This window comes from Salmo salar, chromosome ssa18 (assembly GCF_905237065.1).
Source record: "Salmo salar chromosome ssa18, Ssal_v3.1, whole genome shotgun sequence".
Lineage (NCBI taxonomy): Eukaryota > Metazoa > Chordata > Actinopteri > Salmoniformes > Salmonidae > Salmo > Salmo salar.
Window position 1 is genome coordinate 75,202,450 of NC_059459.1, and position 20,187 is coordinate 75,222,636.

At 43.6% G+C, this 20,187-nt stretch overlaps 1 protein-coding gene across 3 annotated transcripts in view; it reads right to left on the reverse strand.

Annotated features, from left to right (window-relative positions):
* LOC106577876 (collagen alpha-6(IV) chain) overlaps positions 1 to 20,187 on the reverse strand; it is a 232,608-nt gene that overhangs the window by 108,445 nt on the left and 103,976 nt on the right. For all 3 annotated transcript variants that reach the window (XM_014156296.2, XM_014156295.2, XM_014156294.2), the window contains exon 4: positions 2,137 to 2,211. In XM_014156296.2, the coding sequence (XP_014011771.2) occupies positions 2,137 to 2,211 (75 nt within the window). The remainder of the gene's footprint in view (positions 1 to 2,136; positions 2,212 to 20,187) is intronic.

Sequence of the window (20,187 nt, forward strand, 5' to 3'; positions counted from 1 at the left end):
TACTATTTAATGAAGCTGCCAGTTGAGGACTTGTGAGGCGTCTGTTTCTCAAACTAGACACTCTAATGTACTTGTCCTCTTGCTCAGTTGTGCACTGGGCCCTCCCACTCCTCTTTCTATTCTGGTTAGAGCCAGTATGTGCATTTCTGTGAAGGGAGTAGTACAAAACGTTTTACGAGATCTTCAGTTTCTTGGCAATTTCTCGCAAGGAATAGGCTTCATTTCTCAGAACAAGAATAGACTGACGAGTTTCAGAAGAAAGTTATTTGTTTCTGGCCATTTTGAGCCTCTTGATGCTCCAGATACTCAACTAGTCTAAAGAAGGCCAGTTTTATTGCTTCTTTCATCAGGACAACAGTTTTCATCTGTGCTAAATTAATTCCAAAAGGGTTTTCTAATGATCAATTAGCCTTTTAAAATGATAAACTTGGGTTAGCTAACACAACATGCCATTGGAACACAGGAGTGATGGTTGCTGATAATATCTACGCCTATGTAGATATTCCATTAAAAAATCTGCCGTTTCCAGCTACAATAGTAATTTACAGCATTAACCATGTCTACACTGTATTTCTGATCAATTTGATGTTATTTTAATGGACAAATAATGTGTTTTTCTTTCAAAAACAAGGACATTTCTAAGTGACCCCAAACTTATAATATATACATATATATACACACACACACACACATATATATATATATATATAAACCAATGTCAGAATATTTCTTCCATTTTTACATTACAGATTTTGTGTAGATCGTTGACAAAAAAATGACAATTAAATCCATTTGAATCCCACTTTGTAACAAAACAAAAATGGGGGAAAAAGTCAAGGGGTGTGAATGCTTTTTGAAGGCTCTGGACCTAAGTTGAAAAAGTTAGATATTGGTGCATTGGCATGGTTTTAAAAAGAGACTTGAAGTGTTGTTTGTGTGTGTGTGTGTGTGTGTGTGTGTGTGTGTGTGTGTGTGTGTGTGTGTGTGTGTGTGTGTGTGTGTGTGTGTGTGTGTGTGTGTGTGTGTGTGTGTGTGTGTGTGTTCTTGAATACTGTTCATATATGACCTAAAGAGCAACCCTAACCTTGCTTAACACAACCAAAACCAGAAATACCTGCTGTAAGACTAGCTGTTCAGTTAAAATAACAAACAAGGAGGACCAAGGCACTTTTCACATAATATAAATGTCTTCATTTTTACGACATGTTCAATGGAACAAAGATTTAAATCTCTGAAACGTCAGGGAGTAGAAAAGGGGATACAAAAATCTTTGAAAGTCATGCTGCCTAAACGCGTCACAGTTTAAACATCTTTGTTCCACTGAGCATGCCGTAAAAATAAAGGCATTTTTATTATATGAAGAGCGGTTTGGTCCTCCTCGTTTTTTGGTGACCAATTAACCCCTTTACCAAACAGCACCTATCTATCTACAGATACCTACTATTGTGTACCCTAGCAGTGCTTCACTTCCTTCTCTTTACTACATAGTTGTTGAGTTTGTCAAAGAGGGAAAAACGTGTAATTTGACCAAAACCATCATTTTCTGAAGGTGACTACAGACTACAGGTGACTACTAATTGTCTGTGGTTAGGAATGTTGTCCTCAACTCCTGTAACAGTCCAGAACCCTACATTTTACTGAGTGTCTGTGGTTATACCAGTCATTCAATGCAACACTATGTGTTTTTTAACTTTTGTTTTGCAAGCACCTCAACTACTTCATGTCTTTGTCCCAGGTCTACTGGGTCTTCGAACTTTGCTGATGTACCCTTGTTTGGTGACATGCGTGGATATGGACCAGAAGCTAAGATAGCACCTCCTGAAGTAGGAGAGGAAGGATATGGACCAGAAGCTAAGATAGCACCTCCTGAAGTAGGAGAGGAAGGACATGGACCAGAAGCTAAGATAGCACCTCCTGAAGTAGGAGAGGAAGGACATGGACCAGAAGCTAAGATAGCACCTCCTGAAGTAGGAGAGGAAGGACATGGACCAGAAGCTAAGATAGCACCTCCTGAAGTAGGAGAGGAAGGATATGGACCAGAAGCTAAGATAGCACCTCCTGAAGTAGGAGAGGAAGGATATGTGAATGTGTGAGAGGGAGAATAGAGGTTTATATATATATGTGTGTGTGTCTTACCCTGCCACCTTTCTCTGGGTTACAGTTACATCCTCCGCTACAGTCCAGCCCATTACAGGGCTCCTGGCTGGTCCCCTGGGGGGAGAGAGAGAGAGAGAGACATCAGTATTACATGATATACTGTATGCCACTAAGCAGACCCTCTCATCCAAAGTGACTTACAGTAGTACATGTTCCTATGGTTGTACCCAGCCGGAATCGAACTCACAACTTTGGCATTGTAAGCCCCATGCTCATACTACTGAGCCACACAGAACTATTATAACACCGCTTCAACATTCTCCAGGTAACCTACATTTATTATATTTATATTTTTAATTTGACCTTTATTTAACCTTTATTTAACTAGGTAAGTCAGTTAAGAACAAATTCTTATTTACAATGACAGCCTAGGAACAGTGGGTTAACTGCCTTGTTCAGAACGACAGATTTTACCTTGTTAGCTTGGGGATTTGATCTTGCAAACTTTCGGTTACAAGTCCAACGCTCAAACCACTAGGCTACCTGCCACCCCTACATCAGGCTACCTCGTAAACAGACACCAGGGTGTCAAGCCGTCCTTGTAAATACTAATTAGTTCTTAACTGACTTGCCTAGTTAAATAAAAAACATGAATACAGTAGAGACAGGTAACAGTCACAGTGTCCCTGTCACGGTCCTGTCTCACCATCAGTAAAGACAGGTAACCAGGGGATACAGTAACACAGTCACAGTGTCCCTGTCACGGTCCTGTCTCAGCATCAGTAAAGACAGGCAACCAGGAGATACAGTAACACAGTCACAGTGTCCCTGTCACGGTCCTGTCTCAGCATCAGTAAAGACAGGTAACCAGGAGATACAGTAACACAGTCACAGTGTCCCTGTCACGGTCCTGTCTCAGCATCAGTAAAGACAGGTAACCAGGAGATACAGTAACACAGTCACAGTGTCCCTGTCACGGTCCTGTCTCAGCATCAGTAAAGACAGGTAACCAGGAGATACAGTAACACAGTCACAGTGTCCCTGTCACGGTCCTGTCTCAGCATCAGTAAAGACAGGTAACCAGGAGATACAGTAACACAGTCACAGTGTCCCTGTCACGGTCCTGTCTCAGCATCAGTAAAGACAGGTAACCAGGAGATACAGTAACACAGTCACAGTGTCCCTGTCACGGTCCTGTCTCAGCATCAGTAAAGACAGGCAACCAGGAGATATAGTAACACAGTCACAGTGTCCCTGTCACGGTCCTGTCTCAGCATCAGTAAAGACAGGCAACCAGGAGATACAGTAACACAGTCACAGTGTCCCTGTCACGGTCCTGTCTCAGCATCAGTAAAGACAGGCAACCAGGAGATATAGTAACACGTGGAACATGACGGTCATCAAGAACACCATCCCCAGCAGTGCCTCATACACAGGGTAGAAACACAACCAGACACTGTGGTAAATCCTCTGGCATTGCACTGCATACCATAGACAATAATGGAATCCTTTTGTATCTAAAAGGGGATGTCAAGGGCACACACACATCAGCTCCCCTCTTCAGAAGAGATGAGAGTTGGAGAGAAGAGAGGAGAGGTGGAGGGAAGACAGGAGAGGTGGAGAGAAGAGAAGAGAGATGGGGAGAAGAGAGGAGATGTGGAGAGAAGAGAAGAGAGGAGAGGTGGAGAGAAGAGAGGAGAGGTGGAGAAAAGAGAAGAGAAGAGAGGAGAGGTGGAGAGGAGAGGAGAAGAGAGGGGGAGAGAAGGGGTGGAGAGAAGAGGTGGAGAGAAGAGGAAAGGTGGAGGGAAGAGAGGAGAGATGAGAGAAGAGAAGAGAGGAGAGGTGGAGAGAAGAGAAGAAAGGAGAGGTGGAGCGAAGAGAGGAGAGGTGGAGTGAAGAGAGGAGAGGTGGAGCGAAGAGAGGAGAGGTGGAGAGAAGAGAGGAGAGGTGGAGAGAAGAGAAGAGAGGAGAGGTGGAGAGAAGAGAAGAGAGATGGAGAGAAGAGAGGAGAGGTGGAGAGAGGAGAGGTGGAGCGAAGAGAGGAGACGTGGAGAGAAGAGAGGAGAGGTGGAGAGAAGAGAAGAGAGAAGAGAGGTGGAGAGAAGAGAGGAGAGGAGAGGAGAGATGGCGAGAAGAGACGAGAGGTTGAGAGAAGAGAGGAGAGGTGGAGAGAAGAGAAGAGAGATGGGGAGAAGAGAGGAGATGTGGAGAGAAGAGAGGTGGAGAGAAGAGGTGGAGGGAAGAGAGAAGAGGTGGAGGGAAGAGAGGAGAGGTGGAGAGAAGAGAGGAGAGGTGGAGAAAAGAGAAGAGAAGAGAGGAGAGGTGGAGAGGAGAAGAGAGGGGGAGAGAAGGGGTGGAGAGAAGAGGTGGAGAAAAGAGGAAAGGTGGAGGGAAGAGAGGAGAGATGAGAGAAGAGAAGAGAGGTGGAGCGAAGAGAGGAGAGGTGGAGAGAAGAGAGGAGAGGTGGAGAGAAGAGAGGAGAGGTGGAGAGAAGAGAAGAGAGGTGGAGAGAAGAGAGGAGAGGTGGAGAGAGGAGAGGTGGAGCGAAGAGAGGAGAGGTGGAGAGAAGAGAGGAGAGGTGGAGAGAAGAGAAGAGAGGAGAGGAGAGATGGCGAGAAGAGACGAGAGGTTGAGAGAAGAGAGGAGAGGTGGAGAGAAGAGAAGAGAGATGGGGAGAAGAGAGGAGATGTGGAGAGAAGAGAAGAAGAGGTGGAGAGAAGAGGTGGAGGGAAGAGAGGAGAGGTGGAGAGAAGAGAGGAGAGGTGGAGAAAAGAGAAGAAGAGAGGAGAGGTGGAGAGGAGAGAGGAGAGGTGGAGAGGAGAGGAGAAGAGAGGGGGAGAGAAGGGGTGGAGAGAAGAGGTGGAGAGAAGAGGAGAGGTGGAGGGAAGAGAGGAGAGATGAGAGAAGAGAAGAGAGGAGAGGTGGAGAGAAGAGAAGAGAGGTGGAGAGGAGAGAAGAGAGGAGAGGTGGAGAAGAGAGGAGAGGTGGAGGGAAGAGAGGAGAGGTGGAGGGAAGATATGAGAGGTGGAGAGAAGAGAGGAGAGGTGGAGAGAATAGAATAGAGGAGAGGTGGAGAGGAGAGAAGACAGGAGAGGAGAGGTGGAGAGAAGAGGTGGAGAGGTGGAGAGAAGAGAGGTGGAGAGAAGATAGGAGAGGTGGAGAGAAGAGAGGAGAGGTGGAGGGAAGAGCGGAGAGGTAGAGGGAAGAGAGGAGAGCAGGAGAGGAGAGAAGAGAGGTGGAGAGAAGAGAAGAGAGGTCGAGAGAAGAGAGAAGAGAAGAGAGGAGAGGTGGAGGGAAGAGAGGAGAGGTGGAGGGAAGAGAGGAGAGGTAGAGGGAAGAGAGGAGAGCAGGAGAGGAGAGAAGAGAGGTGGAGAGAAGAGGTGGAGAGAAGAGAGGAGAGGTAGAGAGAAGAGAGGAGAGGTAGAGAAGAGAGGAGAGGTGGAGGGAAGAGAGGAGAGGTGGGGGGAAGAGAGGAGATGTGGAGAGAAGAGAGGGAAGATGGAGAGAAGAGAAGAGAGGTCGAGAGAAGAGAGGAGAGGTGGAGAGAAGAGAATAGAGGAGAGCTGGAGAGGAGAGAAGAGAGGAGAGGAGAGGTGGAGAGAAGAGAATAGAGGAGAGCTGGAGAGGAGAGAAGAGAGGAGAGGAGAGGTGGAGAGAAGAGAAGAGAGGTGGAGAGGAGAGAAGACAGGAGAGGAGAGGTGGAGAGAAGAGGTGGAGAGGTGGAGAGAAGAGAGGTGGAGAGAAGATAGGAGAGGTGGAGAGAAGAGAAGAGAGAAGAGAGGTGGAGAGAAGATAGGAGAGGTGGAGAGAAGAGAGGAGAGGTGGAGGGAAGAGCGGAGAGGTGGGGGGAAGAGAGATGTGGAGAGAAGAGAGGGAAGATGGAGAGAAGAGAAGAGAGGTCGAGAGAAGAGAGAAGAGAAGAGAGGAGAGGTGGAGGGAAGAGAGGAGAGGTGGAGGGAAGAGAGGAGAGGTAGAGGGAAGAGAGGAGAGCAGGAGAGGAGAGAAGAGAGGTGGAGAGAAGAGGTGGAGAGAAGAGAGGAGAGGTAGAGAGAAGAGAGGAGAGGTAGAGAAGAGAGGAGAGGTGGAGGGAAGAGAGGAGAGGTGGGGGGAAGAGAGGAGATGTGGAGAGAAGAGAGGGAAGATGGAGAGAAGAGAAGAGAGGTCGAGAGAGGAGAGGAGAGGTGGAGAGAAGAGAATAGAGGAGAGCTGGAGAGGAGAGAAGAGAGGAGAGGAGAGGTGGAGAGAAGAGAAGAGAGGTGGAGAGAAGAGAGATGGAGAGAAGATAGGAGAGATGGAGGGAAGAGAGGAGAGGAGAGGAGAGATGGCGAGAAGAGACGAGAGGTTGAGAGAAGAGAGGAGAGGTGGAGAGAAGAGAAGAGAGATGGGGAGAAGAGAGATGTGGAGAGAAGAGAGGTGGAGAGAAGAGGTGGAGGGAAGAGAGAAGAGGTGGAGGGAAGAGAGGAGAGGTGGAGAGAAGAGAGGAGAGGTGGAGAAAAGAGAAGAGAAGAGAGGAGAGGTGGAGAGGAGAAGAGAGGGGGAGAGAAGGGGTGGAGAGAAGAGGTGGAGAAAAGAGGAAAGGTGGAGCGAAGAGAGGAGAGATGAGAGAAGAGAAGAGAGGTGGAGCGAAGAGAGGAGAGGTGGAGAGAAGAGAGGAGAGGTGGAGAGAAGAGAGGAGAGGTGGAGAGAAGAGAAGAGAGGTGGAGAGAAGAGAGGAGAGGTGGAGAGAGGAGAGGTGGAGCGAAGAGAGGAGAGGTGGAGAGAAGAGAGGAGAGGTGGAGAGAAGAGAAGAGAGGAGAGGAGAGATGGCGAGAAGAGACGAGAGGTTGAGAGAAGAGAGGAGAGGTGGAGAGAAGAGAAGAGAGATGGGGAGAAGAGAGGAGATGTGGAGAGAAGAGAAGAGAGGTGGAGAGAAGAGGTGGAGGGAAGAGAGGAGAGGTGGAGAGAAGAGAGGAGAGGTGGAGAAAAGAGAAGAAGAGAGGAGAGGTGGAGAGGAGAGAGGAGAGGTGGAGAGGAGAGGAGAAGAGAGGGGGAGAGAAGGGGTGGAGAGAAGAGGTGGAGAGAAGAGGAGAGGTGGAGGGAAGAGAGGAGAGATGAGAGAAGAGAAGAGAGGAGAGGTGGAGAGAAGAGAAGAGAGGTGGAGAGGAGAGAAGAGAGGAGAGGTGGAGAAGAGAGGAGAGGTGGAGGGAAGAGAGGAGAGGTGGAGGGAAGATATGAGAGGTGGAGAGAAGAGAGGAGAGGTGGAGAGAATAGAATAGAGGAGAGGTGGAGAGGAGAGAAGACAGGAGAGGAGAGGTGGAGAGGAGAGAGGAGAGGTGGAGAGGAGAGGAGAAGAGAGGTGGAGAGAAGAGGTGGAGAGGTGGAGAGAAGAGAGGTGGAGAAAAGATAGGAGAGGTGGAGAGAAGAGAGGAGAGGTGGAGGGAAGAGCGGAGAGGTAGAGGGAAGAGAGGAGAGCAGGAGAGGAGAGAAGAGAGGTGGAGAGAAGAGAAGAGAGGTCGAGAGAAGAGAGAAGAGAAGAGAGGAGAGGTGGAGGGAAGAGAGGAGAGGTGGAGGGAAGAGAGGAGAGGTAGAGGGAAGAGAGGAGAGCAGGAGAGGAGAGAAGAGAGGTGGAGAGAAGAGGTGGAGAGAAGAGAGGAGAGGTAGAGAGAAGAGAGGAGAGGTAGAGAAGAGAGGAGAGGTGGAGGGAAGAGAGGAGAGGTGGGGGGAAGAGAGGAGATGTGGAGAGAAGAGAGGGAAGATGGAGAGAAGAGAAGAGAGGTCGAGAGAAGAGAGGAGAGGTGGAGAGAAGAGAATAGAGGAGAGCTGGAGAGGAGAGAAGAGAGGAGAGGAGAGGTGGAGAGAAGAGAATAGAGGAGAGCTGGAGAGGAGAGAAGAGAGGAGAGGAGAGGTGGAGAGAAGAGAAGAGAGGTGGAGAGGAGAGAAGACAGGAGAGGAGAGGTGGAGAGAAGAGGTGGAGAGGTGGAGAGAAGAGAGGTGGAGAGAAGATAGGAGAGGTGGAGAGAAGAGAAGAGAGAAGAGAGGTGGAGAGAAGATAGGAGAGGTGGAGAGAAGAGAGGAGAGGTGGAGGGAAGAGCGGAGAGGTGGGGGGAAGAGAGATGTGGAGAGAAGAGAGGGAAGATGGAGAGAAGAGAAGAGAGGTCGAGAGAAGAGAGAAGAGAAGAGAGGAGAGGTGGAGGGAAGAGAGGAGAGGTGGAGGGAAGAGAGGAGAGGTAGAGGGAAGAGAGGAGAGCAGGAGAGGAGAGAAGAGAGGTGGAGAGAAGAGGTGGAGAGAAGAGAGGAGAGGTAGAGAGAAGAGAGGAGAGGTAGAGAAGAGAGGAGAGATGGAGAGAAGAGAGGAGAGGTGGAGGGAAGAGAGGAGAGGTGGAGAGAAGAGAAGAGAGATGGGGAGAAGAGAAGAGAGGTGGAGAGAAGAAAGGAGAGATTTGCTCCCATGTTCTCACGTTCTCTCCCTGTATGTCTATTCAATTAGTCAAATCTCTCCCTGCTTCTCCCATGTTCTCACGTTCTCTCTCTGCATGTCAATTCAATTAGTCAAATCTCTCGATGCTTCTCCCATGTTCTCACGTTCTCTCTCTGCATGTCTAATCAATTAGTCAAATCTCTCGTTGCTGCTACCATGTTATTTTATTGTGTTCTTTTTTATTTTATTTTTTTACTTTCGTTTATTTAGTAAATATTTTCTTAACTCTATTTCTTGAACTGCTTTGTTGGTTAAGGGCTTGTAAGTAAGCATTTCACGCTTCGGCGCATGAAAAATAAAATTGGTCTTCTCAGCTTCCTTTAGGTCAGAAGATGGGGTCAGGGGTCAGGGTCTTTAGGATCAAATAGGTACAGATAGAGAGAGGGGGAATGTATAAATCCATATACATCTGTATGCATCTATATACATGAATAGACATCTGTATGCATCTGTATACATCTATAGACATCTGTATACATCTATATACATCTATATACATCTGTATACATCTATAGACATCTGTATGCATCTATATACATGAATAGACATCTGTATGCATCTGTATACATCTATAGACATCTGTATACATCTATATACATCTGTATACATCTATAGACATCTGTATACATCTATAGACATCTGTATACATCTATAGACATCTGTATACATCTGTATACATCTATAGACATCTGTATGGATCTATATACATGCATAGACATCTGTATACATCTGTAGACATCTATAGACATCTATATACATCTATAGACATCTGTATACATCTATAGACATCTGTATACATCTGTATACATCTATAGACATCTATATACATCTATAGACATCTGTATACATCTATAGACATCTGTATACATCTATAGACATCTATAGACATATGTATACATCTATAGACATGTATAGACATCTGTATACATCTATAGACATCTGTATACATCTATATACATCTATAGACATGTATAGACATCTGTATGCATCTATAGACATCTGTATACATCTATAGACATCTATAGACATCTGTATACATCTATAGACATCTGTATACATCTATAGACATCTATAGACATCTGTATACATCTATAGACATCTGTATACATCTATAGACATCTGTATACATATGTATGCATCTATAGACATCTATAGACATGTATAGACATGTATAGACATCTGTATACATGTAAACATTTACATTACATTTAAATCATTTAGCAGACGATCTTATACATCTGTATACATCTATAGACATCTATAGACATCTATAGACATCTGTATACATCTATATACATCTATATACATCTGTATACATCTATAGACATCTGTATGGATCTATATACATGCATAGACATCTGTATACATCTGTATACATCTGTATACATCTATATACATCTATATACATCTATAGACATCTGTATACATCTATATACATCTATATACATCTATAGACATCTGTATACATCTATAGACATCTATATACATCTATATACATCTGTATACATCTATAGACATCTATATACATCTATAGACATCTGTATACATCTATAGACATCTGTATACATCTATAGACATCTATAGACATCTGTATACATCTATAGACATGTATAGACATCTGTATACATCTATAGACATCTATAGACATCTATATACATCTATAGACATCTATAGACATCTGTATACATCTATATACATCTATAGACATCTGTATACATCTATATACATCTATAGACATCTGTATACATCTGTATGCATCTATAGACATGTATAGACATCTGTGGACATCTGTATACACCTAGATACATCTATAGACATCTGTATACATCTATATACATCTATAGACATCTGTATACATCTGTATGCATCTATAGACATGTATAGACATCTGTATGCATCTATAGACATCTGTATGCATCTATAGACATCTGTATACATATATAGACATCTGTATACATCTATAGACATGTATAGACATGTATAGACATATATAGACATCTGTATACATGCATAGACACCTATATACATGTATAGACATCTGTAGACATCTGTATACATCTATAGACATCTGTATACATGTATATACATATGTATACATATATAGACATCTGTGGACATCGGTATACATCTAGATACATCTATAGACATGTATAGACATATATAGACATCTGTATACATCTATAGACATGTATAGACATCTGTATACATCTATAGACATATATATATACATCTGTATACATCTATAGAAATGTATAGGCATCGTGATACATCTATAGACATCTGTATACATATATAGACATCTGTATACATCTATAGACATCTGTATGCATCTATAGACATCTGTATACATCTATATACATCTATAGACATCTGTATGCATCTATATACATGTATAGACATCTGTATCCATCTATATACATCTATAGACATGTGCATACCTCTATATACATCAATAGACATCTGTATGCATCTATAGACATGTATAGACATGTATAGACATATATAGACATCTGTATACATCTATAGACATGTATAGACATCTGTATACATCTTTATACATCTATAGACATCTGTATGCATCTATATACATGTATAGACATCTGTAGACATCGGTATACAGCTATAGACATCTGTATATATCTATAGACATCTGTATACATCTATAGACATCTGTATGGATCTATATACATGTATAGACATTTGTATACATCTATAGACATGTATAGACATCTGTATACATCTATAGACATCTGTATGCATCTATAGACATGTATAGACATCTGTACGCATCTATAGACATCTGTATGCATCTATATACATCTATAGACATCTGTATACATCTATATACATGTATAGGCATCTGTATACATCTATAGATATGTATAGACATCTGTGTACATCTATACACATCTGTATACATCTATAGACATCTGTATGCATCTATAGACATCTGTATGCATCTATAGACATCTGTATGCATCTATAGACATCTGTATACATCTATAGACTTGTATAGACATCTTTATACATCTATATACATCTATAGACATCTGTATGCATCTATATACATGTATTGACATCTGTAGACATCTGTATACATCTTTAGACATCTGTATACATCTATAGACATGTATAGGCATCTGTGTACATCTATAGACATCTGTATACATCTATAGACATGTATAGGCATCTGAATACATCTATAGATATGTATAGACATATGTGTACATCTATAGACATCTGTATACATCTATAGACATCTGTATGCATCTATAGACATCTGTATGCATCTATAGACATCTGTATACATCTATAGACATGTATAGACATCTTTATACATCTATATACATCTATAGACATCTGTATGCATCTATATACATGTATTGACATCTGTAGACATCTGTATACATCTTTAGACATCTGTATGCATCTATAGACATGTATAGTCATCTGTATACATACATAGACATGTATAGACATCTGTGGACATCTGTATACATCTATAGACATCTGTATGCATCTATAGACATCTGTATACATCTATAGACATGTATAGACATATATAGACATCTGTATACATCTATAGACATGTACAAACATCTGTATACATCTATATACATCTGTATGCATATATATACATGTATAGACATCTGTAGACATCTGTATACATCTATAGACATGTATAGGCATCTGTATACATCTATATACATCAATAGGCATCTGTATACATCTATATACATGTGAGAGAGAGAGAGAGAGAGAGAGAGAGAGAGAGAGGATAGCGTGAGGGGATCGCGGTTAGGGTGCAATGCCAACGTTATCTGGATTAGGCCCAGGGTCCCTGTATTAAGAACGGGGATGTGAGAGATGAGGGGATAGGGGTATGGGGGCCAGGCCAACGTTATCTGGATTAGTCCCAGGGTCTCAGGGCCCCTGTAAGCACATCAACATGACAAGAGTCTGTACTTAACTACTGAACTACAAATGAACCATGGTGAAACCTCACAGTCTGTTCCCATGTGTGTTATTGTAGTGTCTGTACAGACGTGTGTGTGTGTGTGTGTGTGTGTGTGTGTGTGTGTGTGTGTGTGTGTGTGTGTGTGTGTGTGTGTGTGTGGGTGTGTGTGTGTGGTAAATGTGTGTGGTAAATGTGTGTGGTAAATGTGTGTGGTAAATGTGAACACTGCCCACAAAATGAGGTGGAAACTGAGCTGCACTTCCTAACCTCCTCCCAAATGTATGACCATATTAGAGACACATATTTCCCTCAGATTACACAGATCCACAAAGAATTCAAAAACAAACCCTATTTTGATAAACTCCCATATCTACTGGGTGAAATACCACAGTGTGACATCACAGCAGCAAGATGAGTGACCTGTTGCCACAAGAAAAAGGCAACCAGTGAAAAACAAACACCATTGTAAATACAACCTATATTTATGTTTATTTATTTTCCCTTTTGTTCTTAAACTCTTTGCACATCATTACAACACTGTCTATAGACATAATACGACATTTGAAATGTCTTTATTCTTTTGGAACTTTTGTGAGTGTAATGTTTACTGTTAATCTTTTACTGTTTATTTCACTTTTGTTTATTATCTATTTCACTTGCTTTGGCAACGTTAACATCTGTTTCCCATAACAATGAAGCTACTTAAACTTGAAATTGAATTGAAAGAGAGAAGGGCGAAAGAGAGAGATAGAGTGAGTGAGAGAAAGAGAGAGACAAAGAGAGAGGAGAAAGAGAGGGGAGAAAGAGAGGGAGAAAGAAAGAGAGCGAGAGAAAGAGAGCGAGAGACAGAAAGACAGACAAAGAAAAAAGATTTGGGCAAAGACAGAAAAAGAGGTATGAATTCTGCAAAAGAGAGTCCATGTTCCCCACATTCTACTGCAGACAGCCTTAGAGAAACACATGGTCACACCGACATAGGTCTATCATGATCAACAACCAACTTGACAGAGCTTGAAGAATTTGAAAAATAATAAAAAGCAAATGTTGTACAAGCCAGGTGTGGAAATCTCTTGGAGACGTACCCAGATCCCAGACGACAACCGTAGTAGGCCTGATTACCAGCAATGATGAGACAGCCTACAGGGAGGAGGTGAGGGCCCTGGCGGAGTGGTGCCAGGAAAACAACCTCTCCCTCAATGTCAACAAAACCAAGGAGCTGATCGTGGACTTCAGGAAAAAGCAGAGGGAGCACACCCCTATCCACATCGACACATCGAGGGGACCGCAGTGGAGAAGGTGGAAAGCTTCAAGTTCCTCGGCGTACATATCCCTGACGATTTGAAATGGTCCACCCACACAGACAGTGTGGTGAAGAAGGCGCAACAGCGCCTCTTCAACCTTAGGAGGCTGAATAAATTTGTCTTTGCCCCTACGACCCTCACAAACTTTTACAGATGCACAATTGAAAGCATCCTGTCGGGCTGTATCACCACCAAGTACAGCAACTGCACCGCCCTCAACCGCAAGGCTCTCCGGAGGGTGGTGCAGTCTGCCCAACGCATCACCGGGGGCAAACTACCTGCCCTCCAGGACACCTACACCACCCGATGTCACAGGAAGGCCAAAAAGATCATCAAGGACAACAACCACCCGAGCCATGGCCTGTTCATCTCGCTATCATCCAGAAGGCGAAGTCAGTACAGGTGCATCAAAGCTGGGACAGAGAATCTGAAAAACAGCTTCTATCTTAAGGCCATCAGACTGTTAAATATCCATCACTAGCCGGCTTCCACCCGGTTACACGACCCTGCTCCTTACAGGCTGCTGCCCTATATACATAGACATGGAATCACTGGTCACTTTAAACTTGGAACACTAATCAATGTAATAATGTCTATGTACTGCTTTACTCATCTCATATGTATATACTGTATTCTATTCTACACTATTTAAGTCACTGTCACTCCGACATTGTTCGTCCCAATATTTATATATTTCTTAATTCCATTATTTTACTTTTAGATTTGTGTGTATTATTGTGTATTGTTAGATACTACTGCACTGTCGGAGCTAGGAACACAAGCATTACGCTACACCCGCAATAACATCTACTAAATATTTGTATGTGACCAATACAATTTGATTTGATTTGAGAAAGACTGACAGCTGTAATCACTGCCAAAGGCTCAAAACCCTACACCCCAACCCGAGTACTCCATTCTGCCAGCTCTGGTCTCTTGGCCCACCCACCCCTACGGGAATGCAGTGTCCGCTTTTTAGCCTAGTCCAAGCTTTACTCTGTCCTGGCATCCCAAAGGTGGAACCAGTTCCCCCTGAAGCAAGGTCCCTGCCCATCCTCTGAAAACTTCTGAAACCCTATCTCTTCAAAGAGTATCTTACAACATTAATGGAAGTATATATGGAAGTAGTTTAGTGCCAAACAAAATTGGTTCAATATGGGTAAAACATTTTTTTTTTTATAATTTCCTAATCTTTCTTATATACTGTATCTCAGATATAGAACAGCCAATCTGTTTTCCATTAGAGAAAAACACCAAGAAAGAAAAGAAAAGCTCCTTTCCTCCTCCCAGCTTTAGGTAAAGATGATCCAGCCCTGCTGATATTACTTTTGTCATGGGACTCCCACTCTCTATTCAGCTTCCAGCCAGTCTCCAAATCCTCATGTTGCTGCCACACTATACTGGGGGTAGGGATTACTCCTTAAAAGAGGCCACACCTTGACATTCTTCTAGGATTCTTCCCAGCTTTCACAGGGTCACTATGAAAGCCACTGGGGGAGACAAACAATATGGTGGAACATAACAGAGAATGTTAGGACCTAAAATAGATTTCCGTTCAAAATACTATCTTCCTAACCTTAACCCTAACCTTAACTCCTAAATCGGACCCTAATTGTAACCCTAACCCTAAACTTAAAATAGCCTTTGTCCTCATGGGGATATGGAGAAAGTCCCCACGAGAGAGAATTTTAAATTTTTTACTATCCTTGTGAGGACCTGAAATCCCCAAAAGTCCCCACAAGGATAGAAGTAAAAAATGCTCTCTCTTGGGGACTTTTCCCATATCCCCATGAGGACAAAGGCTATTCTTACATCTAGACGTTCCGCTAGCGGAACACCTGCTCCAATATCCAATGATGGGCGTGGCGCGAATGACAAATTCCTCTAAAATCCGAAAACTTCCATTTTTCAAACATATGACTATTTCACAGCATTTTAAAGACAAGACTCTCGTTAATCTAACCACACTCCGATTTCAAAAAGGCTTTACAACGAAAGCAAAACATTAGATTATGTCAGCAGAGTACCCAGCCAGAAATAATCAGACACCCATTTTTCAAGCTAGCATATAATGTCACAAAAAACAAAACCACAGCTAAATGCAGCACTAACCTTTGATGATCTTCATCAGATGACAACCCTAGGACATTATGTTATACAATGCATGCATGTTTTGTTCAATCAAGTTCATATTTATATCAAAAAACAGCTTTTTTACATTAGCATGTGACGTTCAGAACTAGCATACCCCCCGCAAACATCCGGTGAATTTACTAAATTACTCACGATAAACGTTCACAAAAAACATAACAATTATTTTAAGAATTATAGATACAGAACTCCTCTATGCACTCGATATGTCCGATTTTAAAATAGCTTTTCGGTGAAAGCACATTTTGCAATATTCTCAGTAGATAGCCCAGCCATCACGGCTAGCCATTTAGACACCGACCAAGTTTAGCCCTGATCAAACTCCGATTTACTATTACAAAAGTTTCATTACCTTTGTTGTCTTCGTCAGAATGCACTCCCAGGACTGCTACTTCAATAGCAAATGTTGGTTTGGTCCAAAATAATCCATCGTTATATCCAAATTGCGGCGTTTTGTTCGTGCGTTCCAAGACAATATCCGAAATGGTAAATCAGGGTCGCGAGCATGGCGCAATTCGTGACAAAAGATTTCTAAATATTCCATTACAGTACTTCGAAGCATGTCAACCGCTGTTTAAAATCCATTTTTATGCAATTTTTCTCGTAAAAAAGCGATAATATTCCGACCGGGAATCTCCGTTTAGCTAAACAGAGGAAAGAAAACAAAGCTTTCGGTCGACGCGGGCACGAGCCTGAGTCTCACAGTACTGTAACCAGCCACTACCCAAACGCGCTACTTTGTTTCAGCCAGAGCCTGCAAAGCCACGATTCAGCATTTTGCCGCCTTCTGACTGTCCATGTGAGCCGTAGGAAGTGTCACGTAAGAGCAGAGATCCCCTGTAATTGATAGAGATAATCAACAAGGCCAAGAAATGGTCAGACAGGGTACTTCCTGTACAGAATCTTCTCAGGTTTTGGCCTGCCAAATGAGTTCTGTTATACTCACAGACACCATTCAAACAGTTTTAGAAACTTTGGAGTGTTTTCTATCCAAAGCTAATAATTATATGCATATTCTAGTTTCTGGGCAGGAGTACTAATCAGATTAAATCGGGTACGTTTTTTATCCGTCCGTGAAAATACTGCCCCCTAGCCATAACAGGTTAAGTTTAGGGGTTAACAAGAAGACCACACACACAGTGAAGAGTGATGGAAAAAACTATGGAGAACTTTGAATGTTATAAGAAAAATCAAATCTAATTTTATTCGTCACGTGTGCCGAATACAACAGGTGTAGTTAGACCTTACAGTGAAATGCTTACTTACGAGCCCCTAACAAAAAATGCACTTAAAAAAAAATAAGGATAAGAATAAGTAATAAAAGTAACAAGTAATTAAAGAGCAGCAGTGAAATAACAATAGCGAGACTATATACAGGGAGGTACCGGTACAGAGTCAATATGCGGGGGCACCGTTTAGTTGAGGTAATATGGACAGGTAGAGTAATTAAAGTGACTAGACATAGATGATTACAACAGAGAGTAGCAACGGTGTAAAAGGGGGGGAGGGGGGGCAATGCAAATAGTCTGGGTAGCCATTTGATTAGATGTTCAGGAGTGTTATGGCGTGGGGTTAAGCTGTTTAGAAGCGTCTTGGACCTAGATGCTCCGGTACCGCTTGCCGTGCGGTAGCAGAGAGAACAGTCTATGACTAGGGTGGCTGGAGTCTTTGATAATGTTTAGGTCCGTCCTCTGACACCGCCTGGTATAGAGGTCCTGGATGGCAGGAAGCTTGGCCCCAGTGATGTACTGGGCCGTACTACCCTCTATAGTGCCTTGCGGTTGGAGGCTGAGCAGTTGCCATACCAGGCAGTGATGCAATCTGTCAGGATGCTCTCGATGGTGCAGCTGTAGGTTGTTGTCCTGGTACCACACGGCCAGGTCTCTGACCTCCTCCCTGTAGGCTGTCTCATCGTTGTCGTTTATTAGGCCTACCACTGTTGTGTCATCAGCAAACTTAATGCTGGTGTTGGAGCCGTGACTGGCCGTGCAGTCATGAGTGAACAGGGAGTACAGGAGGGGACTGAGCACACACCCCTGAGGGGCCCCTGTGTTGAGGATCAGTGTGGCGGCCCGTCAGGAAGTCCAGGATCCAGTTGCAGAGGGAGGTGTTTAGTTCCAGGGTCCTTAGCTTATTTATGTGCTTTGAGGGCACTATGGTGTTGAACACTGAGCTGCTGTCAATGAACAGCATTCTCACATAGGTGTTCATTTTGTCCAGGTGGGAAAGGGCAGTGTGGAGTGCAATAGAGATTGCATCATCTGTGGATCTGTTGGTGCGGTATGCAAATTGGAGTGGGTCTAGGGTTTCTGGGATAAGGGTGTTGATGTGAGCCATGACCAGCCTTTCAAAGCACTTCATGGCTACAGACGTGAGTGCTACGTGTCGGTATTCATTTAGGTAGGTTACCTTAGTGTTATTGGGCACAGGCACTATGGTGGTTTGCTTAAAACATGTTGGTATTACAGACTCAGTCAGGGAGAGGTTGAAAATGTCAGTGAAGACACTTGCCAGTTGGTCAGAGCATGCTCGCAGTACACGTCCTGGTAATCCGTCTGGCCCTGCGTCCTTGTGAATGTTGACCTGTTTAAAGGCTGTTTGCACTGCCTGGGAGCGGCAGGTAGCCTAGTGGTTTGAGCGTTGGGCCAGTAACCGAAAGGTTACGAGATTGAAGCCCTGAGCTGACAAGGTAAAACCCTGTCATTCTCCTCCTGAACAAGGCAGTAAACCCACTAATCCTAGGCCATCATTGTAAGTAAGAATTTGTTCTTAACTGACTTGCTTAGTTAAATAAAGGTAAAAAAATGGAAAAAAGGTCTTATTCACATCAGCTGCAGAGAGCGTGATCACACAGTCTTCTGGAACAGCTGGTGCTCTCATGCATATTTTAGTGATATTTGCTTTGAAGCGAGCATAGAAGTAGTTTAGCTTGTCTGGTAGGGTCGTGTCTCTGGGCATCTCTCGGCTGTGCTTCCCTTTATAGTCTGTAATGGTTTGCAAGCCCTGCCACATCCGACGAGCTTCAGAGCCGGTGTAGTACGAGTCGATCTTAGTCCTGTATTGACGCTTTGCCTGTTTGATGGTTTGTCGGAGGGCATAGCAGGATTTCTTCTAAGCTTCCGGGTTAGAGTCCCACTCCTTGAAAGCGGCAGCTCTAGCCTTTAGCTCAGCGCGGATAGTGCCTGTTATCCATTGCTTCTGGTTGGGATATGTACGTACAGTCACTGTGGGGATGACGTCATCGATGCACTTATTGATGAAGCCAATGACTGATGTGGTGTACTCCTCAATGCCATCGGAGGAATCAGGGAACATATTCCGGTCTGTGCTAGGGAAACAGTCCTGCAGCTAAGCATCTGCTTCATCTGACCACTTTATTATTGATCTAGTCACTGGTGCTCCCTGCTTAAATGTTTGCTTGTAAGCAGGAATCAGGAGGATAGAATTATGGTCAGATTTGCCAAATGGAGGGCGAGGGAGAGCTTTGTATGCATCTCTGTGTGTGGAGTAAAGGTGGTCCAGAGTTTTTTCGTGAAACAGATTTAAGTTTCTTTGCATTAAAGTCCCCGGCTACTAGGAGTGATGCTTCCGGGTGAACGTTTTCTTGTTTGCTTACGGCGGAATTCAGCTCATTCAATGTGGTCTTTGTGCCAGCCTCTGACTGTGGTGGTATGTAAACAGCTATGAAAAATACAGATACTCTCTAGGTAGATAGTGTGGTCTACAGCTTATCATGACATACTCTACCTCAGGCGAGCAATAGCTCAAGACTTCCTTAGATATCGTGCACCAGCTGTTATTTACAAAACCACATAGTCCGCCGCCCCTGTACTTACCAGACGCCTCTGTTCTATCCTGCCGGTGCAGCGTATATAACCAGCCAGCTGTATGTTGATAGTGTCGTTGTCCAGCCACGACTCCGTGAAGCATAAGATATTACAGTTTTGATTGTCCCGTTGGTAGTTTAATCTTGCGCGTAGGTCATCAATTTTATTCTCCAAAGATTGCACGTTTGCTAGCAGAATGCAAGGAAGTGGGGGTTTATTTGATCGACTACGAATTCTTAGAAGGCAGTCCGCCCTCTGGCCCCTTCTTCGCCGCCTCCTCTTCACGCAAATCACGGGGATCTGGGCCTGTTCCCGAGAAAGCAGTATATAGTTTGTGTCAGGCTAGTCAGACTCGTTAAAGGGAAAAAAGGATTCTGCCAGTCCATTGTGAGTAAT